Source organism: Conger conger, chromosome 15 (genome assembly GCF_963514075.1).
Source record: "Conger conger chromosome 15, fConCon1.1, whole genome shotgun sequence".
NCBI lineage: Eukaryota > Metazoa > Chordata > Actinopteri > Anguilliformes > Congridae > Conger > Conger conger.
The window spans coordinates 36,557,448-36,575,897 of record NC_083774.1 but is presented as its reverse complement, the minus strand read 5'-3'; the positions used below and the strand labels follow the sequence as shown (position 1 = coordinate 36,575,897).

General features: G+C 42.2%; 1 protein-coding gene across 1 annotated transcript; it reads left to right on the top strand.

The window, feature by feature from the left end:
- Window positions 1-4,952: 4,952 nt before the first annotated feature.
- LOC133111415 (Y+L amino acid transporter 2) lies at window positions 4,953-15,599 on the top strand. The gene is made up of 10 exons (XM_061221753.1): window positions 4,953-5,005; window positions 6,742-7,225; window positions 7,841-7,966; window positions 8,827-8,971; window positions 9,620-9,743; window positions 10,824-10,927; window positions 11,255-11,351; window positions 11,683-11,832; window positions 12,791-12,974; window positions 14,115-15,599. Exons 2-10 carry the CDS (start codon window positions 6,751-6,753, stop codon window positions 14,180-14,182), a joined length of 1,473 nt encoding a protein of 490 aa, XP_061077737.1. The 5' UTR covers window positions 4,953-5,005; window positions 6,742-6,750; the 3' UTR covers window positions 14,183-15,599.
- The last annotated feature ends 2,851 nt before the right edge of the window (window positions 15,600-18,450 follow it).

Below are 18,450 nucleotides of genomic sequence, written 5' to 3'. Positions count from 1 at the left end.
GATGTTTCACTTTTGTTTAGTACATTTTGACCATGGGGATGGGACGTTACATTCTCTAAAATTAGTTAATAAAAGACCAAATTTTGCACCATACTGCGCTCCTGTATTCTGGCTACAGTGCTGTATGGTGCAAAATTGCTCTTTTATTAACCAATTTTAGACACAAGTGCCTTGACTAAGCATGGCAAATGTTTATCAATGAGATGCGTTCTGGATTCGAGAGCATTTCATGTGCTGAAGCATAGTAGTATTAGTGGTAGTATTGCCATATTAACGGCAGCAATATGACCGTTACCTTACATTCCGTTCATGTAAAGTAATATCTTTAACTTTGTTGTCAGACTAGCTTGGAGGTGATTCGGGGAAAGGGTACAGTTGCCTCATTGGTGGCAGTAGAATGTTCAGGAAGATGGGGTGACACAGACTTCATTTTCGTTTGTTTAGAATATTAAAGAGCAACATTGGGTTGTTCAAATGTTCATTTAGCGAAATCAGTTTTGAGACGTATAACAGTCTAGCAGATGTGAGGGGCTTGTAGCTGAAACAGACCATCTTTCTTCAGGCGAAACGCCTCATTTGTGTTGTGAGCACCACTTTCATTCCAGTTTTCTTGTTGACTACTTTATGGCAGACATTGTACCTTATCCTGATAAGGAATCCTTATCCTTGTCTGCACATATGTTGAAGTCACCTACAGTCACAACAGCGTGTTGCGATAGGAGCTCAGAAAATTCGGATATAAAAACTGAATAAGTCCCTTTGGCCTGTGTACAGACAGTAAAACAGGGATCTCATGCTGTACGCTGTTCTTAGTAAGGACCCTTTACGGATTCTTGGTCATAAATTATGTTTGGGGCAAACACAGTCTCAACCCCTCTTCCTGACCAATGATGCCAGTTTCAACAATGTGGTGGTGTTTGCTCTATGTGCACTAGGTGGCAGCACTAGCTATATTTCTCGTGGCAGAAAAGCACTGCTTATTTCCATGTTTATTTTTAGGTCTGTGACATCCGATCTGGTCGGGTATGGGCCTTTTGCCGACCCAGAAGTTTACAAATCGTTTATGTATCAGCACTTCTGCCAACAGTATAAAACGAGATAATCAATGTACTTCTGTACTGGCATGATATCTTAACATTCTGTTGAAGGGACACAACATGCTAACCCTTTCCACAGGAGGTTGTTTGTAATGTTTTTTTGTTTGTTTTTCTCCATAAAGTCAGTGTTCTAGAAATCGCTTTCAGTTTCCAGTAGTTATTACATCAGCATTGTAATGTTCAGTGAAGAACATTATGCAAGAACCACTCATACAGATTTGTTCTTAAATTGCTCGCGGTGATTTCAGATAACTTTGCACAATGACCTATTTTCTTGTATGTACACATATGTAGGTACGAAATGTATGGGTGGTTCCGACCTGTCGTATGAACCGTGTAAGCAGAACTTGTCGGGTGCATGTGCATGATGCACAAAACTCAGATGAACTATCGAATATCAGTCAGGATTCGGCAACTACAGTGCTTATTTCTTGCCACAAATGCTTTCAGAAATGTATATTATTAGACTGTTTAGGAGGAATAAGAGGAAGTTTTCCAAAAACCTATGAACTGCAGCCTACCCAGTCAGGTGTATGTGGTATACTACAGCCCTCATTGTTGATCCTATTGGCCATGTATCTGGCGGAACCGCCCGTTAAACGGACAAATGCCATTTTTATGAATGATTATTCCAGACATGCCTAGCCTTATTTATTATTGAATTTTTGGGATGTTATGCTAATTCACAATTCTCATGAACGTGCACTCATTTACGAATGGGAGCATTTTCTGAAGTTCTGAGCGTTTATTTAATCTGACGTGGCAAACTCGTATGAGTCCATTGTATGAGAAAATGTAGAATTTTAATCTTAATGAAAATGTAATATAAATAAGATTAAGAATACAAAAATGTTCTTGCATGAGGCCCATTGATTCTAATCCCATTTGTGATTTCACGCCTTCCAGGGTTAATAGTCTGCCAGTGTTGTTCGGTAGTGTTTCAGCTGCATATTTCTGTGGTTGAAGGGAACGTTACTGATACAAGATCAGAACACAAAGTCTCAGTGTAGCAGTAGCGAGTGACTGTTCTGGTTAAACTGCTTCTGTTGCATCCAGTGTAATGATTATCATTATGCGCACGTTATGCGCACGTGAGGGATCAGACCTGGGGCAGCCAGTTAGAGGTTTTTTTTGAGTAGCCTAAAGTAGCCTGGTCATCATATCAAATGTGATGAAAGGAGCCCCCACCTACCCCCCGGGGACATTTTAATGTCCCCCATGTCCCCTCACTGCCTCTTTACTCCACAGCACTTACAGTTGCTTCAGAAAGTATTCACACCCCTGAAAACATGTTGGGTTTTTTTGGACATTTTTGCAAATTTAGTTAAATAAAAACTGAAATCTAATTTATATAAGTATTCAGACTCATGGGTCAGTACTTATGGGTCTGAATACTTTAATTCAGAAGCCCCTTTGGTAGCAATTACAGCTTCAGGTATTTTTGGGTAAGTCTCTACAAGCTTTGCACACCTGAAGTTTATCCCATTCTTCCTGGCACATCCTCTCAAGCTTGGAACAGATTGGAAGGGAAGCGTCTGAAATCTTCAGGTCTCTCCGCAGATGTTCTATGTCTGGGCTTTGGCTGGGCCACTCAAGGACAGTCAGAGACTTGTCCCAAAGCCTCTCCAGAGTTGTCTTGGCTTGGCTGTATGCTTCGGGTTATTGTCGTGCTGAAAGGTGTCCGTCACCCCAGTCTGAGGTTCTTCGAATCTGCTCCAGAGCATTTATCCTTCCCTCAATTCTGACCAGTCTCCCTGTCCCTGCCACTGAGAAGCCCCCCACATGGCATGATGCTGCCACCACCATGCTTCCCCATAGGGACGGTATTAGCCAGGTGCTGAGCAGTGCAGTGGTGTTGTGTTCACCAGATTTAGTGCATGTAATTCTGCCCTAAGAGTAAAATTTTTGTCTTATCAGACGTTTTCCTCAGGATCTCCTTGCTTGGAAAAAGCAGACTGTCATATACTTTTTACTCGGAGTTGCTTCCATCTAGACCTATGACCTGATTGATGGCAGTGGTGGTGACATGGTCGTCTTTCCGGCAGGTTCTCCCGTGTCTGCAGAGGACCAAAGCTGCTAGAGTGACCTTTGGGTTCTTGCTCACCTCCCTGACTCAGTTTGGCTGGGCGACCAACTCTTGCAAGTCCTGATGGATTGTTTAAATATCAATTTTAAATGAAATCGACACAATAAAGTGTGCAGAAAGCCACTGTATGTGCCTTGCATTACATTAGATGTTATTTGGTTGACACTTTCATCCAAAGCGACTTACAATTGATTAGACTAAGTAGGGGACAATTCCCCTGGAGCAATGTGGGGTAAGGGCCTTGCTCAAGGGCCCAACAGCTGCACAGATCTTATTGTGGCTACAATGGGGATCGAACCACTGGCCTTCTGGGTCCGGTCATGTACCTTAACCACTATGCTACAGGCTGCTGATTTTAGGAGATTCACCATTGGATGAAGTCATTTTTTAAGTTGGATAGCACAGTCTGTTTTGAAGATTGATTATATTGAATCATACAATGTCCAGTCCGAAAATGCGGAGATTGGCTTGTGTCTGAGCCAGTGTGTGGATGCATGTGTGTGGAACCCATGTGGCCCTGTGGGAGCTGTGTTACATTCCGTGGTGGAAAGACGGGTCACTGTGACGCACATGCTCCGGGCCTCCTCACAGACCAGGTCTAATTGGATACTTACATTTCACACCCTAGTAACTCTCAAAATGTTTTCAAGTGCCTTTTAAAAACTGCATTGAACTCCATGTCAGAAATGGCACTGCCATTGAAATGGTTGTCTGCACAGGATTTGAGAGCCGAGGAGCCAAGAGCCAATAGGTTTTGGGGGAATGCATGGGAAGTCACTGGTTTAGAATAGTGTGAAATAAAATAGACTGAGTGGATAACTGCTCTGACGACTGTGCCACACTGTTTTAATTTATTTCTGTCATGAGACTTGAATGTATCATTTTTACATTCATGTTGCCATTTATAGCATTATTGTTTCAAAAATTCAGTCTCTGGCGAAACCAACGTAGCAGACTATAGACGGAACAAATAGAAATAGTGTTGGAACGGAACTATAGATTACAGTGGTGTGATATTTTTCACTTCTTAGGCTATGCAATTACTCCAAGGTAATGCCATCGAAAGTGGTGAATTTTAACCACAGAGAGCATACACTTGTCTGCTTGAATAAGACATGTTCGGTTTGAAGTGATCACAAACAGTATGTGTACAATTTACAATTCCGCAGTCTGAACAAGAGACAAAAATTGCCCCTGTTACAAATAAATCCATGGTTAAAAATCTGAGTTGTGTATGAATAGAAACAAGACATTTAAAAAAATAATTCAAACATGTTGTTCATTTGTTTTAAAACCAACCACATGCTAGCGCATCTGATTCACTGTAATGTGTTTCAGTAGGTTGATTACATTGTTGAGTGAGAGTATGCACTTGTTACAATTGTGAAGCGCTACAATTGTGCCCGGTCTTCCCTATCAAGTAAATGCATTATATGCTAGCCATTTCTCTAGAATTTTAAAGTTTTAAAGAGTTTCACCTGTAGAACCCGAAACAGAATATTTCACTTGAAAGCTGAACATAAATGTATTTATTCATTTAATTATTTGGTATGATAATGGATATTTTCAGAAGCTCAGGGCTCGGGACAGGTTTGGACTAATTGTTTTTTGTTTGTATTTTTTTTTTTACATCTATTATCGATGCAATAGATCTAGGAGCTCACATTGAACATGACTTGCCTTTGAGAACTGGGCGGGATTTTCTGGGCTACTAAGTGTCCATGAAATCCAGCAAGTGATTGTGACAGCATGCCGTAATGCCGCAGAAGTTGTACATCCTCGTTTGGTAGCTTATGAGTTCCGGACCAGAAACGACGCAACGGTAAGCAATAAAACTAGTAAACTTTATTGTCATTTGTTATGTACCGCAATGATTTGAAAGGCGAAAGGCAGTCATTTCCAACCACTCCAGAACGTTTTGCGCTTTTTCTTCGGAAAAAGTCTCCGGAGACATAGCTTAAATGTGAGCTAACACAGGTGGTATTTTGTAAGGATTGGGCTTTGGGTTATGGATCATGCATCCTGCCTAAATGTATGCGACTTTTTTAAAGGAGAAATTTACTTGAATTATGGTTCATAATCATAATCGTTTTCTTTCTGTATCTTTAGAAACTGGTCTAGCGTTCAAAAACGTAAATGAGTCTAATATTGAATCTCCCAACATTTATAATATAGGACAGCCGATAAATAATTTGAACATAGGCATTTTGAAAAGGCGAATTTAGGCACATACTACGAAACCAAAGTAATACAAAAGTGGTGTTAGTTTTATTTTACAGAGTGCTTAACTAATCTTTGTGAACAGTCATTACAAGAATAGAAAATCTCTGGAGCAAAAAAACAATGTATCTTTTTTTAGGCATTTACCAGATTCAGTTATTCAGGTCAATGTACAAAAGATACATTCCATCCATTGCCAACTTCTATTACTAAGAAATTGCCCAACCAGGGAATCACACATAACCTTGGAGTTGCAGGCTCAAATCAATTACCATGCAATACAAATATAGTTCATTTTCAGTATGTTTTATGTATGTTTGTGATAGGTCGATTTTTGTGTGCGATAAAAGATAATTGAGATATTTAAAGAGGTTTATGATGAGCTGCTGTATTTATAACATTTGGGCATTTGGAGCTTCATGCTCTAACAAACCTTTTCCTGGAGGTCTACCACCCATTAGTAGTCCGGTGTGACAAATTAGGGTTTAAATGAAACCTGACAGGATGGTAGATCCAGGAACAGGGTTGGTTACCACTGGTCTCATAGGAATACATTTTGGGAAATATACCTCTTTTCTGACTTACCCAGACTTAGACATTTTCGTGTTTGGGCATTCACTGGCTAGGTTTCCATGTTAGCATAACTTGTTAGCTTAAAAAGACTTGAAGCCTATAGGAGTTAGTAGCCTACCTCCTTCAAAGTGATGAAATACACCTTACAGCAACTCCGAAGCAGTCTTAATTACATAAGGTATTATGTGCATTTGAAATACATGTGCATAACAGCATAGTAAAAACGAGAGACATTGTTTTTGTTTGATGGTTGGAACTATAACCCCTGAACACACATGTATCCTTCCGTCTTCCGCTGGTTGAGTGCAGTGATCTGTGCACTTTCTGAAGGTAGAGCTAGATACATGTGTGTTCAGGAAGGATACATGTGTGTTCAGTGGTTATAGTTCCTTCAAAACTACTCTGAAAACAGCGTCTCTAGTTTTAAAAGAATTCCCACACGTGTATTTCAAATACACATGATACCTCGTGGAATTAAGACTGTTCCTGTAAGGTGTTTTTTTTCCTGTAAGGTAGGCTACTGACTCCTATAGGCTTCAAGTCTCTTTGCTAAGCTAACATGGAAACCTAGCCAGTGAATGCACAAAAATTTAAATGAATCTTGTCTAAATCTGGGTAAGTAGGGAAAAAAAAGTATGTTTCCAAAATATATGGGTATGCTTCCCAAAATATTGGCGTATTCCTTTAATGAAGAAACTCCAAGGCATCTTGGCCAGCAACGTTCATCAGACTTGTAATCTCTGGTGGCTCATTTTGTATGTGCAGCCTGTGAGAATGTTGGAGGACCACGCTGCAGACCGGGTTGGGTCCGGGGCCCGGCCCCCGCAGCAGAAACCCTGCATGAAACTGAAGAAGGAGATCTCCCTGCTAAACGGCGTCAGCCTGATCGTGGGAAACATGATCGGGTCCGGCATCTTCGTGTCCCCGAAGGGCGTGCTGGTGCACAGCGCCTCCTACGGGCTGTCACTGGTCATCTGGGCGGCCGGGGGTTTCTTCTCCGTCATTGGGGCCATGTGTTATGCTGAGCTGGGCACCACCATTACAAAATCCGGCGCGAGCTACGCCTACATCTTGGAGTCGTTCGGCGGCTTCGTAGCCTTCATCCGCCTGTGGACGTCTCTGCTGATCATCGAGCCCACCAGCCAGGCCGTCATCGCCATCACCTTTGCCAACTACCTGGTCCAGCCCCTCTTCCCCACGTGCGAGCCACCCAGCTCTGCATGCCGCCTCATCGCCGCCGCCTGCATCTGTGAGTAATCTCTGGCTTGCATTTCAATCTTAAAACGAAGGATTTAACTGCCTTGGGTCTCTGGTGGGTTTTCTCTGCAAGGTTTCTGTCCATCTGGTGGCCATGCATTATTTGTCATTGCAAATTTACAGTCATAATACTACACTTTGTACAAAATATTCCTACTGCCTTCCATAATACAAAACAAGGAATGCACAAGACAATCAATATGAAAGAGTAATATAAAAAATATATATATACACAATATACAATGCTGCTTCATGTGTCTGAATACCTTAGACATTTCAAAAGTCTATGCCCTATCTGCAGTTTGTGTGTGTATATGTGAGCGTGTATGTGTGTGCACACGCCTGCGTGTGTGTGTGTGTGTGTGTGTGTGTGTGTTTGTGTGCACGTGCCCGTGTGCATGTGTATTTGTGTGTGTATTTGTGTGTGTGTTTGTGTGTGGGTTCGTGCGTGTGTGTGTGCGCGTGTGTGTGCGCGTGTGTGTGTATGTGTGCATGTGTCTGTGTGTGCGCGCGTACGTACGTGCGTGCGTGTGCGTGCATGCATGTGTGTGCGTGTGTGTGTGCGTGTGCATGTGCGTGTACTAATTCTTGGTTCTTGTTGTGGCAGGTCTTCTTACATTCATTAATTCAGCGGATGTGAAGTGGGGCACTCGAGTGCAGGATATCTTTACCTATGCCAAGGTCCTAGTGCTGATCGTGATCATCATCACAGGCATAGTCAAGCTGTGTCAAGGTGAACATACAACTTTCATACTCTACCCACAGTCCAGGTTTTACTTATACGCATGTCTCCTTCTCCCCATACCCCACCGTTACCTCCTAGTCTGGTAAATGTGGCATTATATCTGGTTTTGACTCTGTTCTCTATGCTGGTATGGAGACCACCCAGATATACAGTACCCTCCGGAGGTATGGTAATGGTAGAGTGAAATTTGTTATTTTTGCTATATACTTAAGGCATTTGGATTTCATATGTGCTGACGATCAGCTTTTATTTCATTTTATTTTCATACAGTATGTGTACACTGACTGAGCACTTTTAGCTATTTGCTAGACTTATTTTTTAGACTTATCAGTCTTCTGCTGCTGTAGCCTATCCACTTAAGAGGTTTCACACGTTGTGTGTTCAGAGATGCTCTTCTGCATACCACTGTTGTAATGTGTGGTTATTTCCATGACTGTCACCTTCCTGTCAGCGTTGACCAGTCTGGCACCAACAATCATTCCATGGTCAAAGTCACTTAGATCACATTTCTTCACCATTCAGTCTGAAAAACAACTGAACGTCTTGACCATGTCTGCATGGTTTTATGTATTTAGTTGGTGCCACATTATTTGCCAATTTAATATTTGCATTAACAAGCTGGTGTACCGGTCTACCCAGTAACGTTCTCAATGAGTGCATGTTTTACCTTTTTTTTTTTTTTTTTACCATTTTACAGAAACAGCTGTTTTTTTATTGTGTCCCCCCATTTTCAGCTAGCAAAGTTAAGTTAACAGATAACTGCCAGATATTAACTGCTGCTCAGGTGTTTCCTTTTCATGTATATAGGCAGGTATGCTCAATCCCTGTACCCACGTGTGTTTGCTCAGGGTACACAGGGAGTTTTGAGGCATCATTCCAGGGCTCCACCCGTAACCCTGGTGATATCGCTCTGGCGCTTTATGCCGCCCTCTTCTCCTACTCCGGGTGGGACACCCTCAACTTTGTCACCGAGGAAATCAAAGACCCCGAGAGGTAGCTCCACATGTGTGAAACATTCAAATATCTTTATACCAAATATCTGGTATGTGCAATAATGTGCCTTGAATGGCTTCAGCACTTGTACACGTGAATAATTTGCCTTTTTATTCCTATTACCATACTCTTGCTCCTGTTGAACACTGAAAGTGAATATTCAGGACTGAATCAGCATGCAGTTACTCTGGTCTGTGGGAAATTTAATAGAGGGTGCTGGTATTGGCTTTCGTCATTAATACAGGCAACGCAAACCAGCAGCACGTCAAAACCTGAGAAGCTTCTAACTGAAGCTTTTTGGCACAAATTAGTTAGTGTCATATATACAGTTTATAGGGAACTAAATATATGTGTGAAGGTTTACACAAAAGTATGTTTAAAAGTATGTTTAAAACCACAGTTTAAAAGTATGAAAACAAAAAATGTAAAGGTTGTATGAGCCACTGACATTGGTTGATATCTTAAAACCACTCGGAACGCAGAAAGAACCTTATAATTCCACGGTCACGACACGTCCTGTGTTAATGTCAGGGTACTATGCATGGCTTTGCTCCAGCTAAGTTTTCAACAGTTTGCTAAGTTCCCACGCAGTCAGAAACCACAGGGAGGTGGTGTAGTCCTCCAGTATGAAATGTTCTGTTCCTGCAGGAATCTTCCACTGTCCATTGCGATCTCAATGCCAATCGTCACGATCATCTACATCCTGACAAACGTGGCCTACTACACTGTGCTGGACATGAGCGCCATTCTGGCCAGCGATGCTGTAGCAGTGGTGAGTCAGGGGTCAAAGGTCAGCCTTGGAATTAAAATGGACATGGCTCTTGTCAGGAAAATTGAGTTGTCCAAGGTTTTTTTTTTTCTTCTTGTGAATGAAACTGCCTTTTAAGCTAAATTTGTGACAGATTTATTTTCCAAAATATATAGCATATAATGACAACATATATTCCTAGGTTCCTTTTTGAAATTTCAGTTAAACTGAAGTTTCAGTTAAACAGATGTGGTAACACATATAATAGCATAAATGTCATTATGATTTGCACAACAGCAAGAACCAGGGTATTTCCAGCTTGCTAAATTTGGAACCTTTCACCAGTTCTACACACGTGTGCTCTTTCATATAACACACGTTTCTCCAATACATGTGGATCTGCACTAGCTTATCAACAGCAAAATCATACAGTGCACTCCAGAATTGTTTCTCTTGAATATCCATTGAGTTCAATAGGAAAATTCATCAGGAGAAACCATTCTTGTAGTATCTACTGCATATCTCACAGCAGCATGATGGTTTGAGGCTCATTTGATACCTTGGACCCTTGACGACGTAAATCCATCTGTAATTACTACATGGTGAAACCAAAATGTATAAAGATACCCTTTAATAAAAGCCTATGAATTGTTTGATTTCAAACAGAGAAAATAAAATATTAAAGCAGAAAAAGACAAGGTGACCCCAAACCTTTGAATTTTCTGGTATGTTTGAACATAACATATCGGTAATTATCCATGTTGTTTATTATATGTAGCCTATTAAGAGTGCCAATCATTTTGGAGCCCACTGTAAGAGTGGCTGTACAGGCAGAGTTGAGTTGTAAACAAAGGGTCAGACTAACTGAAGATGTGTTGGGGAATACAGTTTTGTATACATTTTTTTGGCTTGCTAGCTTGCAAGCTTTGCGAAACTGAATAGAGGTAGTAGTAAACTTGTATAAAGCATCTAGTAGAGTATGGCTAGTTATTGTACTGAATATAATTTCATGGTTTCAGAAAGTGTCCATAGTGGACCTAGTCACTTCCCCAGTCCATGCTTGTGTGTGAGATACTCCTGGTGTATTCTTGTCTGTCTGCCCAGACATTTGCAGACCATACTCTTGGCGTGATGAGCTGGACCATCCCTATTGCCGTAGCTCTCTCCTGCTATGGAGGCCTGAACGCATCTATCATTGCTGCATCTAGGTGAGTTTTATCTCCATTCTCCTAGCAACCTAGGATTATACTGTATATACACACACTCTGCTACCCCAACCCCTATCATGAGTCATCCCCGTCCACATCCAATGTCTTCTGTGCTCCCCGCCTCCCCCTTCACCTCCTACATTGGTGAATGAGAGTAGGACAGAGAATAGACCAAAATAGATCAAAGTTTAGTAATAAATGAGAGAGAAATTTGTGTACAGGTGAGAAATGCATATTCGTCGCAAGACAATGATAAGACCAAAAGATATACTTTCTGACAAATTTAACTGAACTGGTATTTCCTTTTTCTCCTGGTCTGATTGGTAGGTTGTTCTTTGTGGGCTCCCGGGAAGGACAACTGCCAGATGCCCTGTCTATGATTCACGTGGAGCGGTTCACTCCTATTCCTGCTCTCCTCTTCAATGTATAATTCATCTATCTCACTAATTACCCTAAGAACGTAAAAATGTGTTAAGCATGGGCTCCATGGCCTGGATACCATTGGATGACATAACACTATTGGCACATCATGCAATGGCTGAAATGTCATTTGTCTTTGTCATCCAGCTGTTATTTAGAACTTCAGAGCATTTAGCACTTTATGGGACATTTGTCCTTCTTTGATTCACCTCTTGTCTGGCACCAGTGATGAGTTTGGGTGTTGGCCTCATGTGCCTGATCAGAGATTGATGGACTGTTTATTTGGTACCAAGGCATTACTCAGCCTTACTGTGCGTATCCTGTTGTGTTTACAGTGTGCTATGACCTTAGTCTACCTGACTGTGGATGATGTCTTCCAGCTGATAAACTACTATAGTTTCAGCTACTGGTGTTTTGTTGGGCTCTCCATCGCCGGACAGATCTACTTACGGTGGAAAGAACCGGATCGTCCCAGACCTCTCAAAGTGAGACCAAATGTTACACTTCATAGCTCAAATGGCCAGTTTTGCTGACACGGATTAAGCCAAGTGCTCAGTCTTGAATGGAGTTTCTCCACTCAATTCAGTATTTAATTTCCTCCTTACTGTCACTGTCATTTTGTTAACACCCCTTGCCTGTTGCATCAGTGCACTCCTTACATAGAATATGTAGCACACACTCCTTACATAGAGTATGTAGCACGCACTCCTTACATAGAGTATGTAGCACACACTCCTTACATAGAGTATGTAGCACGCACTCCTTACATAGAGTATGTAGCACGCACTCCTTACATAGAGTATGTAGCACGCACTCCTTACATAGAGTATGTAGCACGCACTCCTTACATAGAGTATGTAGCACGCACTCCTTACATAGAGTATGTAGCACGCACTCCTTACATAGAGTATGTAGCATGCACTCCTTACATAGAGTATGTAGCACGCCAAACAGAAAGCCCAACATGGTACATCTCAACTGAATTTAGATGACCCTAAGATGTATAAAAGTTCTCCTCAGTTTACACTAAGTAAGTGTGAATTTCCCAGAGATAGCCCAGGGAGGGCGGTATGTAGGCAGGGTGGGTGGAGTTTGGGCATTTTGTACTGCTATTTTTTTCTGATTGGTTATATGGGGAAAACTTTTTCCTAATTTCTTCCAGCTTGTCAAGGGTGCCACAGAATGCTGTATTGACCTACTCCCTTAGTGGAGATGATGAGAGCCATTTCACCACTCTCAGTCTATATACAAATCATTCATTTGATATTATAGCCCGTGGCCACGCTTTAGATACAACATAAGAATATGAAGAATAGGATAGTAAATTCAATGAGGCCAATCAAATGTTATATCTGCTTAAAATACCAAATGTGTATTCTGTGAACTTAAATGATAAGATGCACATTTGTTTTCCCTTTCTCCCATTCTCCCATTCATGTGCAGCTGACACTGCTGTACCCCATTGTGTTTTGTCTCTGCACCGTGTTCCTGGTGGCTGTGCCCCTCTACTGTGACACCGTCAGCTCTGTCATAGGCATCAGCATTGCCCTCTCTGGGGTCCCGGTCTACTTCCTGGGGATCCACCTTCCAGTATCCAAGCGTCCGCTGTTCATCAGCAACCTGCTAGGTAAGGACCTCAGCAGAACTTAAGCGTGACTAAAGTGTGACCTCAGCATCTGACTCTGACCTAAGCTGTGGCCTCAGCATGGCTTAAACACAACCGAACTGTGACCTAAGTGTGACATTAGCTTGTCCTCATGTTCGCTCCCCCTTTCTCGGAAACTGGTCGCAAGGCAGGGTGCTTAACCTCGTCACAGAGTATGACGTGTTCTGCAGTATTTATAGACCTGGAAGTACTGGCTGTTACAGTCTGCCACCTTTTGCATTTCCATGTCATTTTTGCAGTTATTTTATCTACACCTTCCCACACCTTCCTTAAGCTTTTCACATGATGTGTTCACGGTCATATATACGTGTTTATGAATTTAAAACATGATTGAGATGAATTTGAGAGTGCCAAATTAGTATTGTTGTAGTGATTTACTGTACCTCAGGGCAGTGAATATTATTGATAGTTTTAAATTGTCCTGAGGGTGGAATTGCTGGTAGTTGAAAGTTGAAAGTCAGCTGAAAGTGGAATGTGTAGTCCTCCCGATATTGTTCTAACCACACAAAGCAAAGAATTATGGGTGGAAGCAAATGAGCTGAGATACCCTGATCTGGAGCCAAATCGCTCTTTTCCTAAACTATGCCTTTCAGCTAGGTCAGGAGTTTTTTAAGTATGAGACAGTGGGCCTCCCTTCAGACAAAGCTTGGATAATGGTTGTGAATGTGAGTGTCTCACCCTCACATCTCTGCACCTCCTTTGCAACTCTATGGCTCCCCCCTGGGGAGGCGTGCCTCATACTTTGAAACCCTCTGAGCTAGGTGCCTTCGCAATGGAGTTGGTGGAGGTCTGTTGTGACTCATGAGCTTGAAATTATATGTTTAAAAAAAAAAAAAGATATATCGTCACATGATTGTGTTTGTAACTATGTAAGTTGTGTCACAGGTTCTCTAGGCCAGATACTTTTTTATTCATGAAGGACAAAACTGTGGCCACTGGTGTTGTGTGCCGCAAATGCAAAACAGCACCAGAACGTTTGTAATCAACCAGAACCTTCTAGAGGAGGGAAGGAACACAGGAGTTGAGTATCTTGTCAGTCTGTGGTTGGATACAAGTGAAAGCCTGCTGTGACAGTGATCATGCACCTTTTTCTCTGGACAGGTTGGGTCAATCAGCTCACCCAGTTCACCTGCTACTGTGTGCTGACTGAAATGGACGTTGGTGACTAGGCCTGCTCGCCTGGAGTGTCTTCATCTGTTACTCATCCATCGTCATGGTTCACAGTCTCTTCGAGACTGCACTACACATTTATCTAATCCTGACTCACTGCCTTCTGAACGCTACTGCTGTTCAACATATAAAGTGTACAGCAGGAAACAAAAAACACTGGGACAAGAAGGGGCAATAATATATGCAACATAGAGGCTATAACATGGTGTGGCTCACCACAAAGCAAATAACATCCTGGCATGCACCGGTTCATGTACACTTAATAAAGTGTTCACTGAGTGTATATAAACACTCACTGAACAGACCTGGTTACCTGTTTGTGGTTAGTGTTTTGGTGCAAGCTTTACTGACTAAGACAACTGAACTTGCTGGTGGTTCACAAGCAATGATGTCTAAGGTGAAGACATCATGAAGCTCCAAGGTAAAGACATTGTCAGGTTAGGGCAACATTGGCTGAAGCACTGTTTTACAGGATCGTCTGTGCATTAACCGAAAACGCAAGGTAAAACAGATGAGTGCCTGCCCATAGATTTCAACCTGGCCAACAGCAGCTGCCTTCATCAATAATAATAATTTGTTGTTTAGCTGATGCTTTTATCCAAAGCAACTTAAGAGTTTGTCAGTAGGGGACAATCCCCCTGCAGCAATGCGGGGTTAAGGGCCCAGCTCAAGGGTACAACAGCTGTACAGATCTTATTGTGGCTATAACAGGGCTTAAACCACCAACCTTCCGGGTCCCAGACATGTACCTTAGCCACTAGGCTAAAATGGTGGTGTCTCAAAAGTGACTTTACATTGGTGTTTCATTTTCAGTTCACTGCCTGTATAGTTACACTGGCACAAAAACTGTGTTTCCAAAGCCATTTTCTAGAAATGTATATTTGAAGGTTATTTGGCCAGAAGGCCACATGATTTTATGGTCTCCTTTGGCTCATGAAGGCTGGTGCCAGAACACATTTTACCTTTAGAATTATAAAGAGTCTCAAGTTTGCTGATCCAAATTTTGTTGGTTGTTTTTCTATACAAACATTATTATGGAATACACTTCCTGGTGGTATGTGTTTAATAAAAAATGTGATATCGGTATCACGAACAGTGTTTGTAAGGTGTAAGGTTGATTGAGCAAATACAGGAATTTATTTGTCCTCTGTGTATAGTTCCGCGTTCCTTTTCTCCCTCATGTTAACAACAAAATCATGTTAGAAACAGCATTCTACACTGAATTTTTCTTCCTTTTTAGATTCATTTCACCCACTAATCTCACAGTTTTGTTGTTGTCTGAAGCCCAGAGTTTTGATCTTTCCCTATAAATTCATGAGAAAAACATATTTAGAAAGCAAAGAATGTATGTAAAACAAGAATTTTTTTAATCTTTTTTTACAAAATACACCTGTCCCATGCTAGTGGCGTCATTCCCATCACAATGCAACAAAGCTTGTAAATAAAGTCTTTTCAATTTAAAATGTACTTGGCTATCATGGAAACATACAATTAATAAAGATTGTCCTGAAAGTGGATAAATCAAGGTAAATATGAGTAGAAAATATTTGTATTATCTGTCATTTCCAAATGGACTAATTTCATGAAATTGGGAAGTAATTTTCAAAAGTTCATCAAATGTTAGCAACAAACTTTTGTACCTTGCCATTTTTAACCAAAAACTACTTTTGTCATTCCATGTGATGGTAATGACTGGATCTATTATCCCACCAGTTTTGTCCTTATATTCAAAACTTGCATATACAAGAACATCATTGTATGGACTTCTAACGGTCAGGAGAGAAATTGCAGCAACAAACAGCCTCAAACCACAACACTGCTTATCCCTAAATAGAAGACTCTGCCTTTGGAAACCTTGGATATTTCTGAAAAGGACAGTGAAAACACCTTTGACTACACAGTATTTTATGTCAGTGAGCATCTAAATATGATATTAGTATTCAGTATGCTTAGAAATAAGGAGCAGGCCTGCTTCTGAATAATAAATAGCATGTGAAATTGGAATGTGTTTGACTTGTTGATGTGGGTTGGGTATTTGAGAAAATGTTCTAAGTTAACTTAGTTTCGGTGAAGTTTGAACGGGTGACATGGGCCAGACACACCTGGTGGAGCATGACATGGATACAGCATGGGCCAGATACACCTGGTGGAGCATGACATGGATACAGCATGGGCCAGACACACCTGGTGGAGCATGACATGGATACAGCATGGGCCAGACACACCTGGTGGAGCATGACATGGATACAGCATGGGCCAGACACACCTGGTGGAGCATGACATGGATACAGCATGGGCCAGACACACCTGGTGGAGCATGACATGGATACAGCATGGGCCAGACACACCTGGTGGAGCATGACATGGATACAGCATGGGCCAGACGCACCTGGTGGAGCATGACATGGATACAGCATGGGCCACACACACCTGGTGGAGCAGATCAGGATGCGTCCCCGCCGTCTACCCCGTGGCCCGGCAGGAGGCTGCAGACAAGGCCCTGTTGGAGATGCAGCAGGCGGGCATCATCAAGCCCTCTGACAGCCCCTGGTCAGCGGCCGTGGTCATGGTCCCTCAGAAAGGGGGCCGGTGGAGGTTCAGGCTGCACTCCAGGGGGTAGACACATCAGCAGCAGCAGGACCCTGACCTTCAGCCAGTACTTCGCTGGGTGGAGGCACGGCAACGGCCCCCATGGGAAGAGGTGGTGCTCTCCCCCACCACCAAAAGTCTGTGGGGTAAGTTTGGGGCTCTGCGACTGTATGACCGCGTGCTACAGGGTGCATGGAAGGAGCCAGCTGCAGGTGAGGTGAGCTGGTAGGTTGTGGTGCCCAGGGCCCTGCGTGAGTCAAGTAAATGGTGAGGTACGCAAACTCCCTGTTCCCCTTGTTAAAGGCACGTTTTTGTTGCAGTTTAATAAACCGTGAATTTGTGGATCTAGGTCTGTGTGTGGACTGCTGTTTATCCTGACGGATCGCTACAAGATAAAAGGTCAATTATCCAAAAGGCGCACACACACACTCACACACCGGCGGAGGTTGTCATGTTTGCGATTGCTTTGCTTAAAAAAAAAAGGACCTGTAGAAGAGATAGTGATTAGCTAAGCAATCGCAAATTGTGTGACCATTCGCTAACTAGCTACACCAGGCTACCGCTGTCAGTAACTTCAGAGATGCATCTACAATTCCCTGCTCAACTCCTGTCATTACAAACCACTTTTAGAGCTGACGCCCTTCAAATGACTCTAGTGAGTATAGCGTTTTTAAAGTGGATTTGTGTGGAGCTTTCATGGGGTAAGATAACGTTACCTCATTATTATTATGAATGAGTTACCTGTTGCTGTGTAGCTAGGCTATTGACGATTGTGGTTCGATTTGAGTGCGCAAATCCAGATGCTTATAAAAGTGAAAACATCCGTTATTTGTCAAGCTCCAAAACATGTGGGGCGTTGTCAGTAAATCTTTTTCTTCTTGGAACTGACTTACTGTCGATAAGAAATAGGTTGTAGCCTACCATTACATTTGTATGTAACAATACATCCACATCACACATGGCAAACATTAGCCTAAGTTATAGCATTTATTCGAGATTCATTTTTCAGAGAAGATCAATGCTCTGGGTGCTCTGTTCTGTTCTGCTCTGCTCCCCGCCCCCCAAATGTTGAACAGCTAATCACGCCCTTGTCCTCGGCCGATCTCCCGAGGATGCATGCTCTAACAGAGACTGTCACACATTATACCTTCCTCCTTGATATCATTCTTACAAAACTTCTTAAAGGTTGAGGGGGAGGTTGGCCCCAGTGTGCACTTCTGAAAGTGTCCCAATTTTTTTTTTAATGGCCTGCGTTCAGCGTCTGCAGTGTGCACAGACTGCACTGTGTGTGTTTGTATTGGTTTACATACTAAAGGTTCACATTCAATCTCATCAGGCTGTGTGTGTGTTACAGTTACACTGCTGGAGTCCAAAGGAAGCTTAACAATGCTCATCATTGCTTGTAAAAAATCTGAACCAGAAAGAGTTTTTCTTTTACAATGTAAAATGTGTTACTGGAATATACTATCAGGAGCGAGTGCACCTGCACCAATCCCCAGGCTGGGAGGCAGATGAAATGATGCAGAACTTTATGACCTATTGACTGCCTATGTGGAGTGACCAGCTTTAACACTCAACATCTATATTCCAAAAGAGGACCGTGTGTGCGTACGTCAAACTGAGCCAACAATGGTGAAGTCCACTGAAGACAGGTATACAGTAGCTTTCCATTTGCTAA